Source organism: Oryx dammah, unplaced genomic scaffold, assembly GCF_014754425.2.
Source record: "Oryx dammah isolate SB20612 unplaced genomic scaffold, SCBI_Odam_1.1 HiC_scaffold_13, whole genome shotgun sequence".
Taxonomy (NCBI): domain Eukaryota; kingdom Metazoa; phylum Chordata; class Mammalia; order Artiodactyla; family Bovidae; genus Oryx; species Oryx dammah.
In genome coordinates this window covers 2,538,295-2,559,228 of record NW_024070197.1, presented here as the reverse complement: position 1 = coordinate 2,559,228, position 20,934 = coordinate 2,538,295, and the positions used below count along the sequence as shown (strand labels likewise).

General features: G+C 56.8%; 1 protein-coding gene across 3 annotated transcripts in view; it reads left to right on the top strand.

The window, feature by feature from the left end:
• The first annotated feature begins 11,256 nt into the window (after nt 1-11,256).
• The window catches only part of TTYH1 (tweety family member 1), a 13,175-nt gene continuing 3,497 nt past the window's right edge, over nt 11,257-20,934 (top strand). For 2 of the 3 annotated variants that reach the window (XM_040251873.1, XM_040251874.1), the window contains exons 1-6: nt 11,260-11,444; nt 14,328-14,506; nt 16,334-16,445; nt 17,209-17,429; nt 19,190-19,285; nt 20,545-20,617. In XM_040251873.1, the coding sequence (XP_040107807.1) occupies nt 11,319-11,444; nt 14,328-14,506; nt 16,334-16,445; nt 17,209-17,429; nt 19,190-19,285; nt 20,545-20,617 (807 nt within the window). In that variant the 5' untranslated portion in view covers nt 11,260-11,318. Of the gene's footprint in view, nt 11,445-14,327; nt 14,507-16,333; nt 16,446-17,208; nt 17,430-19,189; nt 19,286-20,544; nt 20,618-20,934 lie in introns of all 3 variants that reach the window. The other variant, XM_040251872.1, reaches the window with a different exon arrangement.

Here is a 20,934-nt window from a genome sequence, read left to right as displayed (position 1 = left end):
CAGATGGTAACGAATCCACCTGCAATGCGGGAGACCTGGGTTCGATGCTCGGGTTGGGAAGATCCCCTGGAGAAGGGAACAGCTACCCACTCCAATATTCTTGCCTACGGAGAATATTGAATCCCCACGGACAGAGTTCGCAAAGTGTCAGAAGTGATTGAGAGACTAAGCACACACACAGACACAAGGAAAGAAAAAACAGGAAAAAGCAAAGTGAAAATCCCTGCCTGCCCAGGTGAGACATACCCACTCAGAGGGGATCCCGGGAGCCTCGAGGTTATGCTGTCTTCCTAGCTGTGTGGCTTTCATGCAGTCAACAAACTGGCTTGACTTTGTCCCACCGGCTAGACGTAAACACATCTCTAGCATCTGGACACACATACCATTTCCCGTCAAACTCCATTCGCAGCCTCAATGCCATGCCCAGGTTTGCTTAAACCCCACCCTTACCCATGGCTCTGTTGCCTGAAACTAAGCTCTAAGATGCCTCTCAGACTTCAGGCCCTGGGAGAGCTGGCCTGCCCACCTCTCCAACCTCGTCCTGCAGAACACCCCTACCCTTGCTCCCACCAGCCACCCCCCACACACACGCACACACGTATTGGTTCTCAGTGTGCTCCTCCAAGACTAAGCTTGTCTCTGCCTCAGGACCTTTGCACGGGCCGTTATTTCTGCCCGAGACTCTCTCCCCACAGCGTCTTCTCACCCTTCAGGGACCATCTTCTATCACTTCCTCCAAAATACCTCCCCAGCATACCAAATAAAGCAGGTTTCTTGTTGCACCCGAGGGCTTCCCTGGCGGCTCAGTGGTAAAGAACCCACCTGCAATCCAGAGACTGGGTTTTGATCCTGGGTTGGGAAGATCCCCTGGAGAAGGAAATGGCAACCAACTCGAGTATTCTTGCCTGGAAAATCCCACAGACAGGGGAGCCTGGAGGGCTGCAGTCCATGGGGTCGCAAAAGAGTTGGACACAACTTAGCAATTAAGCAAGAAAACTCTGGTTATGTAAGATGTTAACATCAGGAAGCTTAAGCAAAAGGTCTATGTACCACCTTTATAGCTCTTATGTAGATCTAAAGTCATTTCAAACTGACAGTGTAGGGAATTCTCTGGTGGTCCAGTGGTTGGGACTGCGAACTTTCGCTGCCAAGGGTGAAACCCTGGTCAGGGAACTAAGGTCCTGCATGAGGCCAAAAAAATAAAAGAGAAAGCATTCTCAAAGGAGAGCATAAAAGGGTGTTACAAGAGGGAACCAGAAGAGCCTGGGAGGTGTCAGAAATGTATATTACCTTGATGGGGGTAATGCTTTTACAGGGTTTGCTTTTTTCCAAAGTCACCAAATGGCACAGATTAAATATGTGTGCTTTCTGTATATCACTTATATCTCAATAAAGTTGTTCAAAACACAGCAGGGGGGATTTCCTCTATTTCTGCAATTTGAGGCCCCAGGGGGAAAGCCCATGGACGATAAACACACGCGTGTCCTAAAGAGTAGCTTCATGAGACTTCCCTGGGGATCCAGGGGTTAAGACTCTATGCTTCCACAACAGGGGGCTCAGGTTCCATCCCTGGTCTGGGGATTAAGATCCTGCAAGCTGGTGGTTGGAGAAGGAAATGGCAACCCACTCCAGTACTCTTGCCTTGAGAATTCTATGGACAGAGCAGCTCAGGGGGTTGCAAAGAGTTGGACACAACTGAGCAACCAATGCATAAGCCAGCGGTGCGTCTAATAAACACACAGAAGCATCAGACACGCAGCGGCAGCCTGTGCAGCAGCCTGTATTCTAAGACATCTCAGAGCCTCCCCCGGTCGGAGATGCAGCACGGTGGAAGAAGGCTGATCCTCTGAATTTTGGGGGTGTGAGGTTGAGGTGTTAGTCACTCAGTCGGTCCAACTCTTTGTGACCCCATGGACTGTAGCCCGGCAGGCTCCTTTGTCCGTGGGATGGTCCAGGCAAGAATACAGGAATGGGCTGCCATGCCCTCCTCCAGGGGATCTTCCTGGATCCAAGGATGGAACTCCGGTCTGCATTGCAGGTGGATTCTTTACTGACTGAGCCACCAGGTTAAGGTGAGGTAAAGCTGAGTGGCTGGCACGCACGTGCACACACACACACGCACACACACACCAGAAGTAGGTGTGACGCTGTGGGCGCCTCCAGGGAGTCAGAACACCCCAGGGGCCTGCCCGAGGGGGCGAGGGCCCCGGAGGTGCCCTGGTGGAGAAGAACAGGGGCCAGCAGGGCCAGGGCAGGACAGGAGCCAGTGAGTGTGAGGGACAGGTGCGGCGCCAGTGGCCAGGGGTGGAACCTCGACAGGCAGACTCCCACCACGGAGTCTGTCACCATCTAAGTTACTTCTCCCTCGTGTCCGGGTCTGCTGCGGGCCTCCCCAGACCCGTGGGGGCATCCCACGCAGGACCCGGGAGACACGGGCCAGGCCTGGAGGAAGGTTAGTCAGGCTGGTCATCTCTGCAGATACCGCACTGGTCAGAAGCGATCATGCCCATCGGGGTGTAAAACGCCGGCGCCTGGTGGGAAAGGATGCGGGGAGGGATGTGAGCCTCCCGGGCGGGCCAGGACCCGCCCGCGGAAGGCGGACAACCTGCACATCCCGCCTCGGCCAGGGTCAACGCGCAGCCGCAGCACACACGCTTTCCCGGTGACGGGAGCCTGCTTTTTCGCCGGGTACCTGGTTAGCCTTGCTCTCCTCTGCCCTCCTGCAGACAAACTTTCTTTCTTTCTTCCTTTCTCTCTTTCTTCCTCTCTCTTTCTCTCTTTTTATATGTCAATTTTAAAACTTGGAGGGTTTTCATTGATTTACAGTATTGTGTTGGTTTCAAGTGTACAGAAAATATGGGCGTCCCTGGTGGCTCAGCGGGTAAAAAAAAAAAAAACGCTTGCAATGCAGGAGACCTGGGTTTGATCCCTGGATCGGAAAGATCCCCTGGAGAAGGAAATGACAACCTGCTGCAATATTCTTGCCTGGAAACTTCCATGGACAGAGGAGCCTGGCAGGCTACAGTCCATGAGGTCACAAAAGAGTAGGGCACAACTTAGAGGCTAAATAACAACACTCAGTTCAGTTCAGTTCAGTTCAGTCGCTCAGTCATGTCTGACTCTGCGACCCCATGAATCGCAGCGCACCAGGCCTCCCTGTCCATCACCAACTCCCGGAGTTCACTCAGACTCACGTCCATCAAGTCCGTGATGCCATCCAGCCATCTCATCCTGGGTCGTCCCCTTCTCCTCCTGCCCCCAATCTCTCCCAGCATCAGAGTCTTTTCCAATGAGTCAACTCTTTGCATGAGGTGTCCAAGGTACTGGAGCTTCAGCTTTAGCATCATTCCTTCCAAAGAAATTCCAGCGTTGATCTCCTTCAGAACGGACTGGTTGGATCTCTTTGCAGTCCGAGGGACACTCAAGAGTCTTCTCCAACACCACAGTTCAAAAGCATCAATTCTTCGGCTCTCAGCCTTCTTCACAGTCCAACTCTCACATCCATACATGACCACAGGAAAAACCATAGCCTTGACTAGACGGACCTCTGTTGGCAAAGTAGGTTGGTCATAACTTTTCTGAATAAACAACATTTTGTATAGAGAAAGAAAAAATTCTTTTCCATTATAGGTTATTATAAGAGGAATATAGTTCTCTCTGCTATACAGTAAATACATAGATCTCTCTCTTATGTGTAGTAGCTGGTATCTGTTAATCCCACACTCCTGATTTATCCTTCCCTGCCCCTCCCTTTCCCCTTTAGGAACCACAGTTTGTTTTCAATGTCTGTGAGTCTGCCTCTGTTTCGTACATGGATTCATTTGTATTATTAGCAATTTTCAGGGTCCACATTGTGATATCATATATGATTTCTCTTTTTCTGTGTGAGTTCACTTAGTGCGACAGTTCTAGGTCCACCCATGCTGGCATTATTTCCCTCTTCTTTATGGCTGAGTGATGCTCCATTGTACGCGTCCACCACATCTTCTTAAACCAGCCCTCTGCTGACGGACACTTGGGTTGCTTCCACCTCTTGGCTATCGCATATGGTGCTGCTATGGATGCTGTGTGTGTGCTCAGCCAGGTCGACCCCGTGGGCTGTGGCCCGCCAGGCTCCTCAGTCCCTGGGAGTCTCCAGGCAGGAACACGGGCGCGAGTTGCCATTTCCTTCTCCAGGGCATCTTCCTGACCCAGGAACGGAAGCCTCGTCTCTTGTGTCTCCTGCATTTGCAGGCAGACGCTTTTCCACTAGCGCCACCTGTGGACACTGGGGTGCACGAATCTTTTTGAATTAGAGTTGCCATATTTTGTGTGTATCTGCCCAGGAGCCGGAGTCCATGGGGTCACGAAGAGTCAGACACGACTGAGTGACTTCGCTTTCACTTTTCACTTTCATGCACTGGAGAAGGCAATGGCAACCCACTCCAGTGTTCTTGCCTGGAGAATCCCAGGGACGGGGGAGCCTGGTGGGCTGCCGTCTATGGGGTCGCACAGAGTCGGACACGACTGAAGCGACGCAGCAGCAGCAGCAGCAGCAGCAGCAGCAGCAGCACGGCAGCTCTATTTTCAGTTTTTGAGGAACCTCCACACTGTTCTCCATAGTGGCTGCACCAGTTGATATTCCCACCAACGGTGCAGGAGGGCTCCCTTCTCTCCACACCCTCTCCAGCATTTATTGTTTACAGACTTTTTGACGATGGCCATTCTGACGGGTGTGCGGTTTGCCATGAAGCTGTGAACCTCACTGTGGCTTTGGTTTCCGTTTCTCTGATAATCAGTGATGCTGAGCGTCTTTTCCTGTGCCTGTTGGCCATCTGTATGTCTTCCTTACAGAAATGTCAGTTTAGGGCTTTTGCCCTTTTTTTTTTTTTTTTTTTTGGATTGAGTTTTTTTATATGGAATTGTATGAGCTGTTTGTGGGTAAGATTTCTTGAGACACCCAATCACAGGGTTTCCTCGGCTTCCTGACAACACCCAAATCCAGGGCAAGCTCTCTTCCTCTGACCCTGCTCAAAGTGAGCCAGTAAATCCAAAGCCAGTTGTAGCCTCTTTCTCACACCCTCTGCCTCATTTCTTGGCCATCATGGCAAAGAACCACAGACTCAGGCGCTTCAACAACAGAAGTTTATCTCCTGACCGTCCTGGAGGCTGAAAGTCTGCGCCCAAGGTCCCGGCCCGTTTAGTGTTTTCTGAGACTCCTCTCCTTGGCCCGTAAGTGCCCTCCTCCTCACTGTGTCCCCAGTGGCTGGCCCTCTGTCGTGTGTGTGTCCTAATCTCCTCTTCTAGTAAGGGCAGCAGTCGTATCCCATTAGGGCCCCCCTCTAATGACCTCACATTAACTTCATTACCTTGTCAGAGGCCCCTTCTCCAAGTGTAGTCGCATCTGAGGTGCTGAGGATGACGACTTCAATGTGTGAATTTGGCGGGGAGCCTGGGCAGCCCTTGGACTTCCCTGGTAAAGAATCCACCACCTGTTCGATCATTGGATTGGGAAGACTCTCCTGGAAGAAGAAAAGGCAACCCACCCCAGTGTTCTTGCTGGGAGATCCCATGGACAGAGGAGCCTGGTGGGTTGCAACCCATGGGGTTGCAGAGAGTCGGACACAACTGAGTGCTCACGGTGCAGTTCACAGCGCCCTGTCCCTTGGTCTGTGAGTTTGGCGGGGACCCTGGTCAGCCCACGGACTTCCCTGGTAAAGAATCGCCTCTCAACCCATGGTTCTTTCCCACTGTGATGAGTAGCAAACCCAGCTCATTCAACTGTGAGCAAGCGTGTTCCTGGCGGTCTTTGGCTGGAAAGCATCATTAACAGCAGAGATCTGGTGCTGAGGAAGGGCAGCAGGAATCCTTGGTGGGCTTGAGGGAAGGAGGGAGGGAGATTGCCATGAGACAGAGAGACGTCAGCTGAACGCCTGGCACAACACGGGAAGGAGCGTCTGTCTCAGACCTGGACAAAGGGGGTGAGGTGAGCAGGCAAACCAGCCATGGGCCGGCCTCCTTACACCCATCTTAGCTCAAGCCTCCCCTTGGAAAACAGGGAGTGACCGAACTGAATGCCAGGGGGACATTCTGATATAAGTCAGGCTGGACGGTTGACCCCCTGAAATCGGGACAGGTGGAAAACCCCCAGATGGCAAGAAAAATGTAGAGTATCTGCTCCTCATATAGCGACGGGGGAGGGAAAGGGGACTCAGGCAGATGGAGTGTGAAGGCAGACGGAGAAGGAATGGAGCTGCTTCCTGTTCGCACCAAAGCCTAGACTTTTTTTTTTTACTCTATCATTAAAAAAAAAAAAATGGGATTGCTTTATTTAAGTCCATCTTTTATTTTAGAACAGTTTTGCACTTCCAGAAAAGTTTGCAAGGATGGTACAGAGAGCTCCTATCCACCCTTGGCCCCCGTTACCCCCACCGCTAAGATCTGACGGGGCATGGCTATGGCACCCCCGTCACAGCGAGTGAGCCTTGGTTCAGGCACGGTTGTTGCCCAAGGCCCACGCTTCACCTGGAGTGCCACGGTTTCCACCTCATATCCTTCTTCTGTTCCAGGCCCCCATCCAGGAGACCACGTGGCATGTAAGTCACAGAGTCTCCCGAGGCTCCCCTGGGCTCCAGTGCTTTCTCCCCTCTTCCTTGTTTTTGGATAAATGTTGAAGGGGACCTGTCCAGTGTTTTGTAGGATGTTCCTCCCTCTTGGGATTTTTTTAAAGTAACTTTATTGATTCCTTTGTGGCGGTCGGTGGGTCTTTGTTCTGCGTGGGCTGGCGAAGGGCTACTTCTTACTTGCAGTGTGTGGGCGTCTCACCGCAGTGGCGTATCTTATTGCAGAGCTCAGCTCTAGGGCACGTGGCTTCGGGTGCAGCTCCCGGGCTCCAGAGCGCAGGCTCGGTGGCTGTGGTACTTGGGCTGAGTTGCTCCTCAGCACATGGGATCTTCCTGGATCAGGGGTCCATGGAAAGTTTCAAATGGTCTCCTGCATTGGCAGGCAGACTCTTTACTACCGAGCCACCAGGGAAGTCCCTCCCTTGGGGTGTGATTGATGCTTTTCTCATGATTAGCCTGGGGTCCAGGTCTGGGGGAGGAAAACCATGGGAGTTGAAGTGCCAGTCTCCTCACCCTCCATCAAGGCTACATGCTATCAACAGGACTGTTGATGCTGACCTTGAATTCCTGGCTGAGGCAGGGCTTGTCAGGTTTCTTGACTACAAACTTACTCTTTTTCTCTCACTTTCATGCTGTTCCTTTTAGAAGGATGTCATCTCGCTGAACCCACACTTAAGGAGTAGGGAGTTATGCTCCCACCTTGAGGGTAGGGATTCCACATCAATTATCTGGAATTCTTCTGCGCGGGGAATTTGCCCCTTCTCTCTCATCTATATATTACTTTATTTGATCAATTATTGATATCATTCTGGAATCACAGCCCTTTATTTCTTATCTGGGTTATAATCCAATACTACTTTATTGTGTTGCTGTAATTACAGCCCTGGGCTTCTCAGGTGGCGAAGCATTGAAGAATCCACTTGCCAATGCAGGAGACGTGGGTTCGCTCCCTGGGTTGGGAAGATCCCCTGGAGGAAAGCATGGCAATCCACTCCAGTATTCTGGCCTGGAGAATCCCATGGGCAGAGGAGACTGGTGGGCTAAAGTCCATGGGGTCGCAAAGAGTCAAACAGGACTGAGTGGCTATGCATAATTATGGCCTTGCTCTTTTTTTTTTGCAACATTTTATTATGAAAAGTTTCAAATAGACAAAAAGGTTGAAAGAATGTTACATTGGGAAAAAAAAAAAACCCACAAATAATCTACCTTCCATGGGATTCTCCGGGCAAGAGTACTGGAGTGGGTTGCCATTTCCTTCTCCAGGGGATCTTCCCAACCCAGAGATCAAACCCAGGTCTCCCGCATTGCAGGCAGACGCTTTAACCTCTGAGCCACCAGGGAAGCCCAAATATTTCTTTGAGCCGCTTTTTTTTGGGGGGGTGGGGACAGTGGAAAGAATACTGGAGTGGGTTACCATTCCTTTCTCCAGGAGATCTCCCCGACCCAGGTATTGAACCCAGGTCTCCCGCATTGTAGGCAGACACTTTACCATCTGAACCACCAGGGAAGTTATAAAATGAGCAAAGGACCTGAACAGACAAGTTTCCAAAAAACCCTAACCAGTGTTACATATCAACAATATCTCAATAAAGATGAAACACTAAAGAACGTTACACTGAACAGATAGACACCCACTACCTAGATGCTACCATGAATATTTTGCTTTATTACCTATCTATCCCCGTCAATCCACCTTATTTATTTTTTGATCCATTTCTGACCCATTTCAGGCTTCCCTGGTGGCTCAGAAGGTAAAGAATCTGCCTGCAGTGCAGGAGACCTGGGTTCGATCCCTGGGTTGGGAAGATCCCCTGGAGAAGGAAATGGAAACCCACTTTAGTACCCTTGCCTGGAGAATCCCACAGACAGAGGAGCCTGGCAGCCAGGTGGTCGCGGAGAGTCGGACACGACTGAGTGACTAACATGCACTCTGATCCATTTCAAAGGAAACTGTAGACACCACTAAACTTGCCCTCATACTTAAACATGCATATTGTTAAATGGTTCGTTTTTTGCCTTGGGGTAAAATTTGCAGCGAAATGCAAAATTTGCACAAATTTCAAGTGTACTGCAAAGGAGAAGCCACACTGTGCAACTCGAAACCTTATCAAGGTATAGAGAAATGACATCATTCTCAGAAACCCCCCTCCACCCTCCTACCCATCAGCCCTGTCCCCACCTCTAGAGGCAACCGCCGTTCTGATGGCTGTTGCCCCCAAAGGTTAAGTCTGCCTGTTCTTGAGCATCATCTAAATGGACTCGTAAACATATGTACTCACAATCAGTCCATGAAACAGAAGAGTCTCCCAGAGTTTAAGTCACAGAGAACACAGGCTAAACTCTTTAGCCAGGACCTGTCCTTGTCTTTCATCAAGACAGGCTGATCAGGAGGCCTTCCTGGAGGAGGTGGCATTGCTGTCTCCCCAGGCTTCCTGCCTGCCTCTCTGGGCTGCTCCTTCTCAGCCTCTTTGCAGGCCCATTTCCCTGCGCTTGCCCCTTCCACAGAGATGATGCTCAGCGCCTGGCTAGACCAGAGCTTACAAAAACCAGCCAGCTCCAACCCACGGACAGGTTTTATTTGGCCCACACAGTATTTTTTTGTATTTGAATTAGCTTTAACATTTAAAAGCTGAGGGATTTTGCTTTTAAAAATATCTGCGTTTCTGTCGTCTCTTGAAAATCTGGAACATCTGGCGATGCGGTGTCCCGCTCCCTACACGGCAAGAATTGGCTGGAACAAAGTAGCAACGACCTATGCTCTGAGCACTCCCCGCATGGCGGGTCGGGGGCGGAGGCAGTCCTTACGCACCCAAGCCCTGAATTAGCCGCCTGTAGAGTCTGAGATGGTACTGGGATGCTTTTTCAGCCTAGGAATTCTCGGGGACCACCCTGGAATAATGATAGTCTTTCCCAGGAGAAGCAGACCCAGAGAGCAATGGCAGGAGAAGGTCAAGGGGAACAAGTCTCTAGCAGAGGGCATCTCAGATTGCCCATTCATCAACGGGTTCACCGTCCTCACCTTCGTCACCACCACCTTCATCATTATCCTCACCATTATCACCATCATCATCACCACCTTCACCATCACCATCTTCATCCTCACCCTCAGCCTCACCCTCACCCTCATCAGCAGTCGATATTATCACCACCCTCCTCACCCTCACCGTCCTCATCACATCATCACCAGGGGCCGCCCAATAATTATCACCGTTGTCATTACCTTCCTGACCGCCACCCCCCAGCCGCCACCATCGCCACCACCGTTATTTTTCCTCCCTGGTCAGGAGATGGGAAACTGCCCCCCAGGCCTTTCTCACCAATCTGCAGCAAAACATTGGGGTCATGTGGGTGGTGCTCCACCACCCCTTTCTCTGCTCCCCCAGCCCACCTCATCTCGCTACTTCAAGAGAGGCCAGATATGGGGACCCCAGGGAGCAAAATCTAGCCCAGCTCCAAAGGGGTAGGGGAACCCCTAGGACAGTTTCCTGGGAACCTAACTTTCCTGGGGGGTGGTGTGGAAGTGGCCAGGTCACCCCTGCTTCTGCCTGTATCAGTGTGACATCAGTGGTTTCCTGTTAAGACTCAGCAGACATAGTGGCTGGAAAAATACTTTATAAACTGTAAAATGAATGACAAGGGTCAAGGTGATCCTCACACACATGGAAGTAATGATTAATCAGTTTAGAGAGGTTCTTAAACACATAGGAGGCATCCTCATAAAGATGAGAAAGTGAAAGTGAAGTCACTCAGTCGTGTCCGACTCTTTGCGACCCCATGGACTAGTAGCCTACCAGGCTCCTCTGTCCATGGGATTCTCCAGGCAAGAATACTGGAGTGGGTTGCCATTTCCTTCTCCAGGGGATCTTCCCAAACCAGGGATCGAACCCAGGTCTCCCGCATTGGAGGCAGATGCTTTAACTTCTGAGCCCCCAGGAAAGCCTATAAAGATGGGAGGGGTCCCCAAATAGATGAGCAGGGTTGTTGTTCAAGTGGGAAGAATCCTTCTACACTTGCAAAGACCTGTGGGTACACACTCCACTGTGGTCTGTACACAGACCTGTGGGTACGCACTCCGGAGTGGTCTGTACACAGTCATGTCAGTAGGCACTCCAGAGTGGTCTGTACACATAGGGAGGTTTGTGTAGAGAAGCTGTGTCCTTATACAGACTTGAGTGGGAGAAGGTTTTTCACCCAAATGGGTTACAGGTGAGAATACGCTCATAGCAGTGATGAATTTTACCGATGCAATAGACCATTCTTGGTAACTGATCCTTATTTGTAAAACGCTGTGCAAATACTGGCAACCTAGATACGAAGCTTCTTCCTGAAGATAAAGGGATCGTGGAGCTGTAGGGTGATACGACAGTACGCGCGGCCCCCTACTGGATGTCGCTGTTTAGCCCAACCCTGCAGGGCGCCTCCGGGAGCGAAGCGGTGCAGAGCGCGGGCCGCAGGTGGCGGTGGCCCCCGAGGGCGGGGGGCGCGGGGCGCCGGGCTCGCGCCGCCGCAGTGCGCCCTGCGGCCGCCAGGGGCAGCACCGGCCCCGCCCGGCCGCGCCGCCCCCCTGCTCCCCCAATCTCCGCCCCCCACCCCCTCCCTCCCCCCGCGCTCCCGCGAGCCCCGAGCCCCGCCAGACCCCGCTCAGCCCGCGCCCGGCTCCGCAGCCCAGGCGCCCGCAGCCCCGGCGTCGGCCCCGCGGAGCCTTCCCCCGGGGCCATGGGGGCGCCCCCGGGCTACCGACCCTCGGCTTGGGTCCATTTGCTCCATCAGCTGCCCCGCGCCGACTTCCAGCTCCGACCGGTGCCCAGCGCCTTCGCGCCCCAAGAACGAGAATACCAGCAGGTGGGAGCGGTCAGGGGGTCTGTGGGGCGGGGGGCTCCAAAGCTCCTGGGTCCCGCGGGAGAAGGGGCTGGGTACCGATTCCTGTGTTCTCTCGGGGTGGGGGCCGGGCCCGGACTTTGGGGTACCCGAGGGAGCAGGAGCGTGGTTACCCGTAGCTGGAGGTTCCCCTGGGATGGGCGCAGGGAGCCAGACCCCTAGCTCCTTAAATAAGGTGGGGGCTGGGGCCTGGGCCCCTGGGTCCCAGAGGAGGGAGAGGACGGGGGGCCCGTGGATTCCCGGGTCTCAGAGAGGATGCCCGGGAAGCTGGCCTCCTGGGTCGTCATCAGAGGGGTCCACTGCGTCCTAAAGGATGACCCTTCCCTCCTGGGATCGGGGCAGTCCAGTTAAACACGTCCCAGTTCAGGCGGGACCCAGGAGACAGGAGCTGGCATGGTGGAGGGGAAGAGGCTGGGGGTTGCCGCGCTTCTGGGACCGAATCGAAGCCTGAAATGGGGCAGGGGGTGTGAGGGGTCTTAGGGCCAGAGCTGGAAAAACCACTTGGAGGTGCTGGGAGAGGAGACCTCCAGCCAGTCCCGGGACGGGAGGGGCGGGAAAGGGGGGCTGGGGACGAGGTTCGGTTTGGGGGCCAGAGGGTGGGGCCGGTTTGGAGCCTTCAGGAAACCGGGGTCCCTGGGGAAGGGGGCCCAGCCTGGGTCACGCTCCACTCGGGGCGAAAGAACGGGGTCCCCTGACCCAGTTTAATTCAAGTCCTTGACTTTGAGATTAATGAGCAAGGCTTGGCTGAGCTGGGGGCGGGGCGGGGGTGGGGAGGATGGTGGAGCCTCGGGTGGGTCCCAGGCTCTGCCTGTGAGGTCTGGACCTCTCCGGTCGGTCCTGGGAAGCTCCCGGGACAGGGGGCTGGGGCTTGGCAGCCTTCGGAAGAGGGGGGGTCCCGGGAAAGCGGAGCGGGGATGAGTGCTGTGTTCTGAGCTATTTGGGTCATGGCTGGACTGAGCTGGCGGTAAGCAGCTCCTCCCCGCCGGCTCCCCGCCACCCTCTCCCCAGCACGCGGCGACCGCCTGCCCCGCGCCCACGGCCTCTGGCTTGCCCAGCCCGGTCCACGGACACCTGCTCACGGCCAAGCAGACCTGCCCACGCCGGTGCCCACTTGGCCACCGCCAGAGGCACTCGGGGAGACCCACTGCGCCCCTTGTCGACATTCAGGGTGACAGCGCTGGGACCCACAGGCAGGAGGGGACATCGCCCCCTAGGGAGAGCACCCTGAGGGCACAGCTGGGAAGATAATAAGGGGCTGGGCGCCACTGTGCTGGGGGGACACACTCACACCCAGCCAGACACACATTGGCACGCATGCATTCACACACAAACACACTCACATATGCACACACATACACCCATACTCAGGCCTCCCAGGTGGCGCCAGTGGTAAAGGAGCCGCCTGCAGTGCCAGAGACGTGAGACAGGGGCTCAGTCCCTGGGTCAGGAAGATCCCCTGGAGGAGGACATGGCGACCCCCTCCAGGATTCCTGCTGGAGAATCCCACGGATGGAGGAGCCTGGCAGGCTACAGTCCATGGGGTCTCACAGAGCTGGACATGACTGAGCGACCTGGCAAGCAAGCAAGCACACCCACATACAGACTCACATTCTTGCAAGACTCACACATGCACACATATACATCACTCACGCATGCACACATTCAGACACTCGTGTTCACACAGACACACTGACACCTGCATTCACATACTACCTCTCTCACAAACACACTACACACACACAAACACACCCTACCACCACCAGAAACTACTCACAGATTCAAGGGATTGTGCTCAGAACCGCACAAGTGCACACAGATCACCCCCTCACGCCTGCAGAAGCAGGCGCTCCCACAGAGACACACATGCACACTCACCTACACGCCCAGCACGCACACCCCAGAGTGAGGACAAGGCAGAGCCAGGACTCAGCACTTGTGAGTCCAGAAATCTAGGTGTGTGCTGCGGCTGCGCCCCCCCCCCCGCCCCGTGTGCTCTGTGGCTGAAGGGAAAGCGCGGACCCTCTCTGGGCTTCTGGGCAGAGCCCAGAACGGTGCCCCCGTTGTTGTGCAAGGCTCTTCCGGCTGCAAGCACGGCTCCTCTCCCCACCTCTGTCCTCCCACCTTTGATTCTGTCTCCGTCTCCATCTCTCTCTGTCCTCTGAGTCGCTCCTTCCCCCGCCCCGCCCCATCCGGAGTCTCCCCCATCCTGCCTTTCTCTCCCCCCCACCTGCTCGGCCCTCACACTCTCAGCCTCCCCGTCCCCATCTCTGAGTCGTGTGCACACCGTCAGGGAGGCTGTCACGCTCTCCCCCCTGAGGCCCTGGGTGACAGACTCACTGCAGTGGGTGTGCAGAGCTCAGCCTGGGGGGGGGAGTGAACAAGCAGGGAGTGGGGAGGGCCAGCGGGAGGAGGAAGGAGGAAGCCTGCCACCCCCAGCCTCAGACACACCACCCGGAGCCCGCACCTCCCCCCCACCAGCCCCCTGATCCCCCTCGGTTCCAGGGTCCAGGTCTCTCCATGTCCTCGGATGGGACTTCGTCCCAACTACCTGGTTTCTCTGGGGAGGAAACCGAGGCTCAGAGAGGGGATGGGCCCTCCGAAGGTCACACAGCCTTTGGAGGGCAGAGCAGAACTGGAACCCAAGACCCGGGCCTCCCAACTGGAAGCGCCCTCCAACTTTAAGTTGCACAGCCCCAGCACAGACCTGGAAACCACGGGGTGGGCTTGCCACTCATCTCGCCAGGATGCCCACCACCTGCACTGGGATCTCGGACCCAGCGCCTCTGGCCACTTGGGGAGGGTGCGCAGAGCCCCTCTGACGCCCTGTCACCGCCCCCCCTTCCCCAGGCCCTGCTGCTGGTGGTGGCCTTGGCAGGCCTGGGCTTGGGCCTGAGCCTCATTTTCATCGCTGTCTACCTCATCCGCTTCTGCTGCTGCCGGCCCCCCGAGCCTCCCGGGGCCAAGAGCCCCCCGCCCGGGGGAGGGTGTGTCAGCTGGAACTGCATCGCTGCCCTTCTCGTCGGCTGGTAATGGGGCCCCAGGGTGGGCGGGCAGGGGGACAGGGCTCCCCAAGCTCTCTATCAGCAGCCTTCCTGGTGGTATCCCAGCAGGGAGACTTGCTCTCCCATTCGATGGATGGAGAAACTGAGGCTGGGAGAGGAGACATGACTTCCCTGGCAGGATGGGGTAGGGGCTGAAGGCTGGGCAGTCAGACTGCTGGGGTTGCTGTCTCTGAGTGGAATAGCTGTGTGATCTGCGGGAGTGGTATAACTCCTCCAGGCCTCAGTTTCCACATCTCTAGAATGGGCACTGTTGTCACACCCACCTCCCAGTTGTGGTGAGAGTGAGTGAAATGTTCAGTGCCTGGTCCCCAGCTGGGATTTGTAAACATGAACTAGTGATGTCATTCGCTAACTCATTGATCCATTCATTCAGCAGTTATTTCCTGAGTATCTACAACAGTACCAGGGGAGCCTGGCCAAGCCAAACAAGGGCCCTGCCCTCATGGACCCAGGGATGGCCCCGTCAGGGACAGTAGAGGGATGTCTGTGATCCCGGAGCAGACCCGAACTGGCCTGACTCCTTCCCACAGTGACCTCGCTGGACTCAGAGTTGTCACGACCAGTTCTGAAGAGGGAGGCTCAGAGAGAAGCAACTTCTCAAGGCCACCTGGGCCACGTGGCAGAGTGCAGATTCAGACCAAAAGCCCCTAGGAGCGCAGGGCCGCCTCCTGGGGCACCAGCAGAGCAGAGAGGGACAGGACGCCTGAGGAGACACTCTGTGCCCAGGGCTAGCTCTGAGCATGGCCCCTCCCGCAGGACACCCCCTCCACCCAGGAGAGACCAGAGCACTCAAGATCTGCCCCTGGAGTGGGGGCTGGGGGCGGGCAAGGCGGGCCGCGGCCAGAAAGATGGTTCTGCCACCCTGCAGGGAGCCCCCGTGCAGGGCTTTGGGGTGTGGGCAGGGGCGAGGGCTTCCTCCTCGGGCCCTCCAGAGTCAGGGTAGACTGGGGAGGTGGACAAAGGCCCCGCGGGGGAGCGGCACGGTGGCCCCGCGGCCTGGGAACAAGAGCAGCTTTGTGGGACCGTGGACAATGAGTGGCGGCCGGTGTCCGATCCCAGGGCTGGGGGCGGGGCGCTGGGAGCCATGAGGGCGTCCGGGCCTCCTCCGCCCCAGTGCGGCCCTGGCTCCCCTCCGCAAAGGGCCACAGTGCGTTGGGGGTGGGGGGAGATTGGAGACCGTATTCAGGCCCCACAATGGAGCTCTGTCTGCTGGCAACTGAGGTGAAGGAGGGGGGCGCCCTGCTTCTGGCCCATCGGCCCACATTCCCTTGCTTCCCTCCCAGCTGTCCAGACACTTGGGTCCCCAGGGGAGGGGGAAGGCTGGGAGCTCCAGGCTCCGGGACCCCCAGGAGGTGGTAGCTCCGTGGAACCCCCCAGGAGGCAGGGCAGAGGACGGCTGGAGCCTGAAGGGACGGGTGCTGAGGACCCTGGATGTTTGGGGGAAAGAATAGAGGGGCTGCGGGTGGGGCTGGCAGACCGCAGTGGTGAGAACTCCCCACTCTGGGGCTGGGCACGACAGGGGTTCACTCCGGGGAGGTGCGAGTTAAATCTGGGGGCCCCCTCCCCGCCACCTCTCCACCCACCATTAGCATCACAATGACGTCCCTGGGCCGGGGGAGTGAGACCTTCTCGGTTACCTTGGCAACCAGTGGGGGCCAGGCTGGAGACGTTGCTTTCCCACGAAGGGCTGAACCAATGGGATGGGGTGGGAGATGCGATTGGGTGTGTGGGGGGGGAGCAGCCCCCAGGGTCCCAGGACCGTTTGTGATTTCCCGTCCCTCCTCCTCTTAGCGCTGGCATTGGCGTCGGTTTCTATGGCAACAGTGAGACCAGCGATGGGGTGTCCCAGCTCAGCTCTGCACTGCTGCACGCCAACCACACACTCACCGCCATTGACCACCTGGTGAGGAGACCAGACACGGGCCAGACCCCAGGCCCACACCCACACCGCTTCCCCACACCTGGCCCCCAGGAAACAGGGTTTGAACTCAGAGCTGAGAGCCCAGGTTCAGAATGTCAGGTTCCAACACGCAGATCTCAGACTGGCCCCCCAACGCTGACAGCCAGTCAGGGCTCCGCGCATGGCAGCCTCAGAACCTCAGCCCAGATCTGGGACTAGAGACTCAAACCCAGACCCCCAGACTCATTGCATCCCCAGCCCTGGGCTTCAATTCACAGCCCAGACCATTCAGACACTAAACACCAAGACCCTGCCCTCAGGGCAGATCCAGGCCAAGTGCGAGGCAGGAGGCCTGAACGCTGAGACCCAGGACTCAGCCAGGAAGCCTCGTTCTGACCCCCACAATTCCAGGCGCGAGCCCAAGACCCAGCCCGACCTCACACCTTAGACTTCACGTCCAGTTGCAGCCCTGGGCTGCAGAACTCAGACTTGCGACCCCAGGCTCAGTCCTAGGATGCCAGCTTCATCGAAGCCCTGGGGCTAACCCGCTCACCTCTCCGCCTCCTGAAAGAAGCCACAGAAGCACGCACGCCAGACCGCAGGCCCCCTCCTTCGCTTCCCGCATCCTCAGATGCCCTAGCGCCCGACCCTGGACAGCCAGCCCTGCTCACTCCAGCTTCACCCCCCGCCACCCTGGCCCCTGCCCTCCCTCCCAGAGGACACCCTACCCTGACTCCAGATGCCTCCCTCCTGCCCCTGTGCCCAGGTGCTAGAGATGGTGGAGAGGCTGGACGAGGCCGTGAGGACGGAGCTGACCACGCTGGAGGAGGTGCTGACGCAGCGCACGGAGCTGGTGGCCGCCACCCGGGGCGCCCGGCGGCAGGCGGAAACCGTGGCCCAGCAGCTCCAGGGGCTGGCCTTCTGGCGGGGGGTACCCCTGAGCCCCCTGCAGGTGGCGGAGAATGTGTCCTTCATAGAGGAGTACAGGTGGGTGGCCTCTTTCCTGTCCTGGGTGGAGAAAATTAAGCAGGAGATGAGAACAGCAGGGGCTGGGGACAGAGGGTGGCAGTTTTTGGGGTGGGGGGACGGTCATTCCAGGAAGGCCACATGGAGAAGGTAACATTTGAAGGAGGGGAGAGAACCAGTTATTTAGATATCAGGCAGCCACCCATCCCAGCGGCCAACACGGTGGAGTCCTCGTCGCTTCGTCCACTAGGAATGATTTCTTTGGTTCATCCAACACCTGGGGCCCCCACCAGGCGTGGGGGCAGAGAGACAGGGAAGACTTTTGTCCTGGATTCTGTGCTCCAGGGGACAGGCAGACCTGGGTTGAAGCAGCCATAATTTGGATGCCCACCGTGGGCATCAGACAGGCCTGGGTCCCAGTGAATTCAAGTTCTGGTTTGTGACGAAGTCCAGGGGCCACAGCTCCAATTCAGGGGGTCTGGGGGTAGGAGTGTAGACTTTGCCGGGGTGAGGCAGACCCACCATCTACAAGAAATAGCTGTTGGATACCCCCAAGAATCTACCTGCAACGCCGGAGGTACAGAAGATGTGGGTTTGATCCCTGAGTAGGGAAGATTTCCTGGAGGTGGGCTTGGCAACCCACTCCAGTATTCGTGCCTGGAGAATCCTTTGCACAGAGGAAACTGGGGGGCTACGGTCCATGGGGTCGCAAAGAGTCGGACACGACTGAGCGCCTGCACATGCGTGCACGTGTGGTCATGCATGCATATGAGACTGTCTGGCACTTGGGAGTCCTTCAGGGGACTTGGCCGGTTCTCCCAGAGGGAAAATTTTGCTGTTCATGGAGGGTAAGGACAGAAGTGCCGCCTGCCCCGTACAGAAACCAGAGTGAGGCTGGAGCACGTGAGCTGTCAGTGGCCACATAGGGAACCTGGAGATCAGCTGGAGCCACTGGCCCAGCTTCCCCTTCCTGGAGACAGCCTGACGCTCCCACGGTCTGGGAAAGGAGTGCACAGTCAGTCCCCATGGAGGTCCGAGCAGAGGCTGCCGCGGAGAAGGTGGCAGCTCCCTTGCCACTCTGCCCACAAGAACGCTGCTATTTATTGAGCGTCTCCCATGGGCCAGCACTGAGCTGTAGCTTCACGGGCTTTGTCCTCTGCAGTGTCGATCATTAACTAATACTGAATTCGTTTAGGTGCGCCCACGTGCTCGGCACGCTCCTCGGTGCTTTATGGGTTCTCTCAGCCTTATGACAGCCTTAGGAAGTAGGTGCTGCTGTTCTTCCCGAGAGTTACCAGCGGGGAAACCGAGGCACAGAAGCTGTGGGCAGGCAGGAAGCGGAGGGGCTGGTGTTGTGGCCCAGCCCATCTGCCTGCAGACACCGAGCCCTTGGGTTATGCCCTGTGATGCTGGATGCAGGCCTGGGAACAAGTCCTGTTAAGACGCTCCAGCCTGGGGTGGAGAGGCTGGGGCTCCGAGAGGCCAAATCTCTGAGAGTGCCAGTCACAGGGCTCGTGCGTGGCATGGTGCGGGTGCGGTTACGGTGATCTGCCTGAGGCCCTGTGCTCTAAACAGCGATAGTGACTGGCCCCCTGTGCACCCGTTTCAGAGATGAGCTTGGCTGAGGCCTGGAGACTGGGCATCAGGGAGAGCGCAGAGATCCAGGCAGAGGCGGCCCTCGTGGGGGTGCTGTCACCTTCTGCTGTGTCCCAGTCCGGGAGCCTGGACACCCGAAAGGCTGGGTTGACTGCTTCCGCCTCACCCCTGTTGCCCCTCCCCAGGTGGCTGGCCTACGTCCTCCTGCTGCTCCTGGAGCTGCTGGTCTGTCTCTTCACCCTCCTGGGCCTGGCGAGGCAGAGCAAGTGGCTGGTGATCGTGTAAGTCCGGGTGGCCTTCCTGGCGGTGGGCAACATCACAGGGCAAGATCCCACGGCGCTCTTGTGAGAAGGGCCGCTGTCTTTCTAAGGCTCACGCTGGTTTCATTCCCTTGTCCCACAAACCTCCAGAAAGTTCCTGGGGTGGGCGGGCACGTAGGGACACAGAGCGGCCCAGGAGGGGCTAAGGCAGCAGACTGTCCTTGTCGCAGGGAGTGCAAGAAAGTCCCAGAAAAGAAATAACAGTAATAATGCTTGTGCTGAGGACAGGGGTGATCACTGCCCCCTTTGGTTGCCATGACAACACCGAGAACCGAGGTGCTGTCAGAGGTCTGTCTGGCAGGCAGATGAGGGCAGAAGGCTGTCACATGGTGCGTGGAATTAAGGACCACACTCTTACTGAAAGGTTCATTCTGTATGCCTGATACTCTTCTGGAACACTCACGTTGACCTTACAGAGAGGTCCTTCCTGTCTCCCCATTTAACAGAAAGGGAGACTGGTGATCAGAGAAGTTAGGTCACTTGCCCAGGGTTGCACAGCCAGAAAGTGCTGGAGCTGAGATTCCACCCAGGCCACTCAGAGGAGCCCTTGTATCCTCTCTGGCCCTGAGGGGGCCCACGCTGGCGCCCACCACCATCCCCACGCTACCCTCTGGGGTGAGCAGGCCTGCTGTTCCATCCAGGCCCTCCTCTGAAGCTTGGAAATGGTAAACATGGCGGGTGGTCTGGGACTTGGGGCCGGGCCTTCAGTGTGACCCCCTGCAAGCACCCTTCTCGCTCACGGACCACCCTCCAATGATGATCCATCCCCCCGCAAAGAGAAAAAACGAGGCAATTTCAGCCCTGGAGCTGAGTCCACTCCTGGGCTGAGCTGGAGGCTGACCAATGGGTGAAGCTGGGAGCGAGCTCCTGCGGAATTCAGAGCTGGGAACTGGGGCCCCAGGAAGGGCAGTCACCCTCCCACGGTCCCACAGTCTGGAGCAAGGCGGGGGCAGACCTGGGCAGGAGCTGCCCACACAGGGCCCTTCTCACTGCCAACCCCCTGCCCCCCGCCCCCCAGCAGGGCCAGATGTTCAGTTTGACGTCACCACCTACAGGCCCACCCTCTCCCTGCCCACTGCTCTGCCCCTAACTGTTATCCTTTTGGCTCCAGAGGCTGGTGGGGGAGGGGTGGGGCTGTGATATGATCTGGGATGGGAAGCGGTGAGGTGGGAGATTAGGAACCCCAGAACTCCAATCCCATCCCTCCTCCCCCACTACAGGATGACGGCGATGAGTCTCCTGGTTCTGGTCCTGAGCTGGGGCTCCATGGGCCTGGAGGCAGCCACAGCCGTGGTGAGCACCAGGGTTGGGGTGGGGTGGGGACAGGCACCTGGGCTCCAGGACTCCAGGGGCTGAAGGCCCCTGACTTCCAGACCTGGGGAGGAGGGGAACAGAGGCCTCAGATCCTGAGAGACAAGACTTGGAAGACAGGTTTACAGGTTCTGCGGTTTGAAGCCAGTGTCCTAGGTGCTGACGGGCGAGGGGCCTGGACCCCCGGGTCTGAGCGGGGAGGAGGGGCTGGGGTCCTGGACCCCGGGTCTGAGGAGGAGGGGCGGGGGCCTTGACCCTGAGGCATGTGAGGCGGGGGGGCCTGGACCCTGAGGCATGTG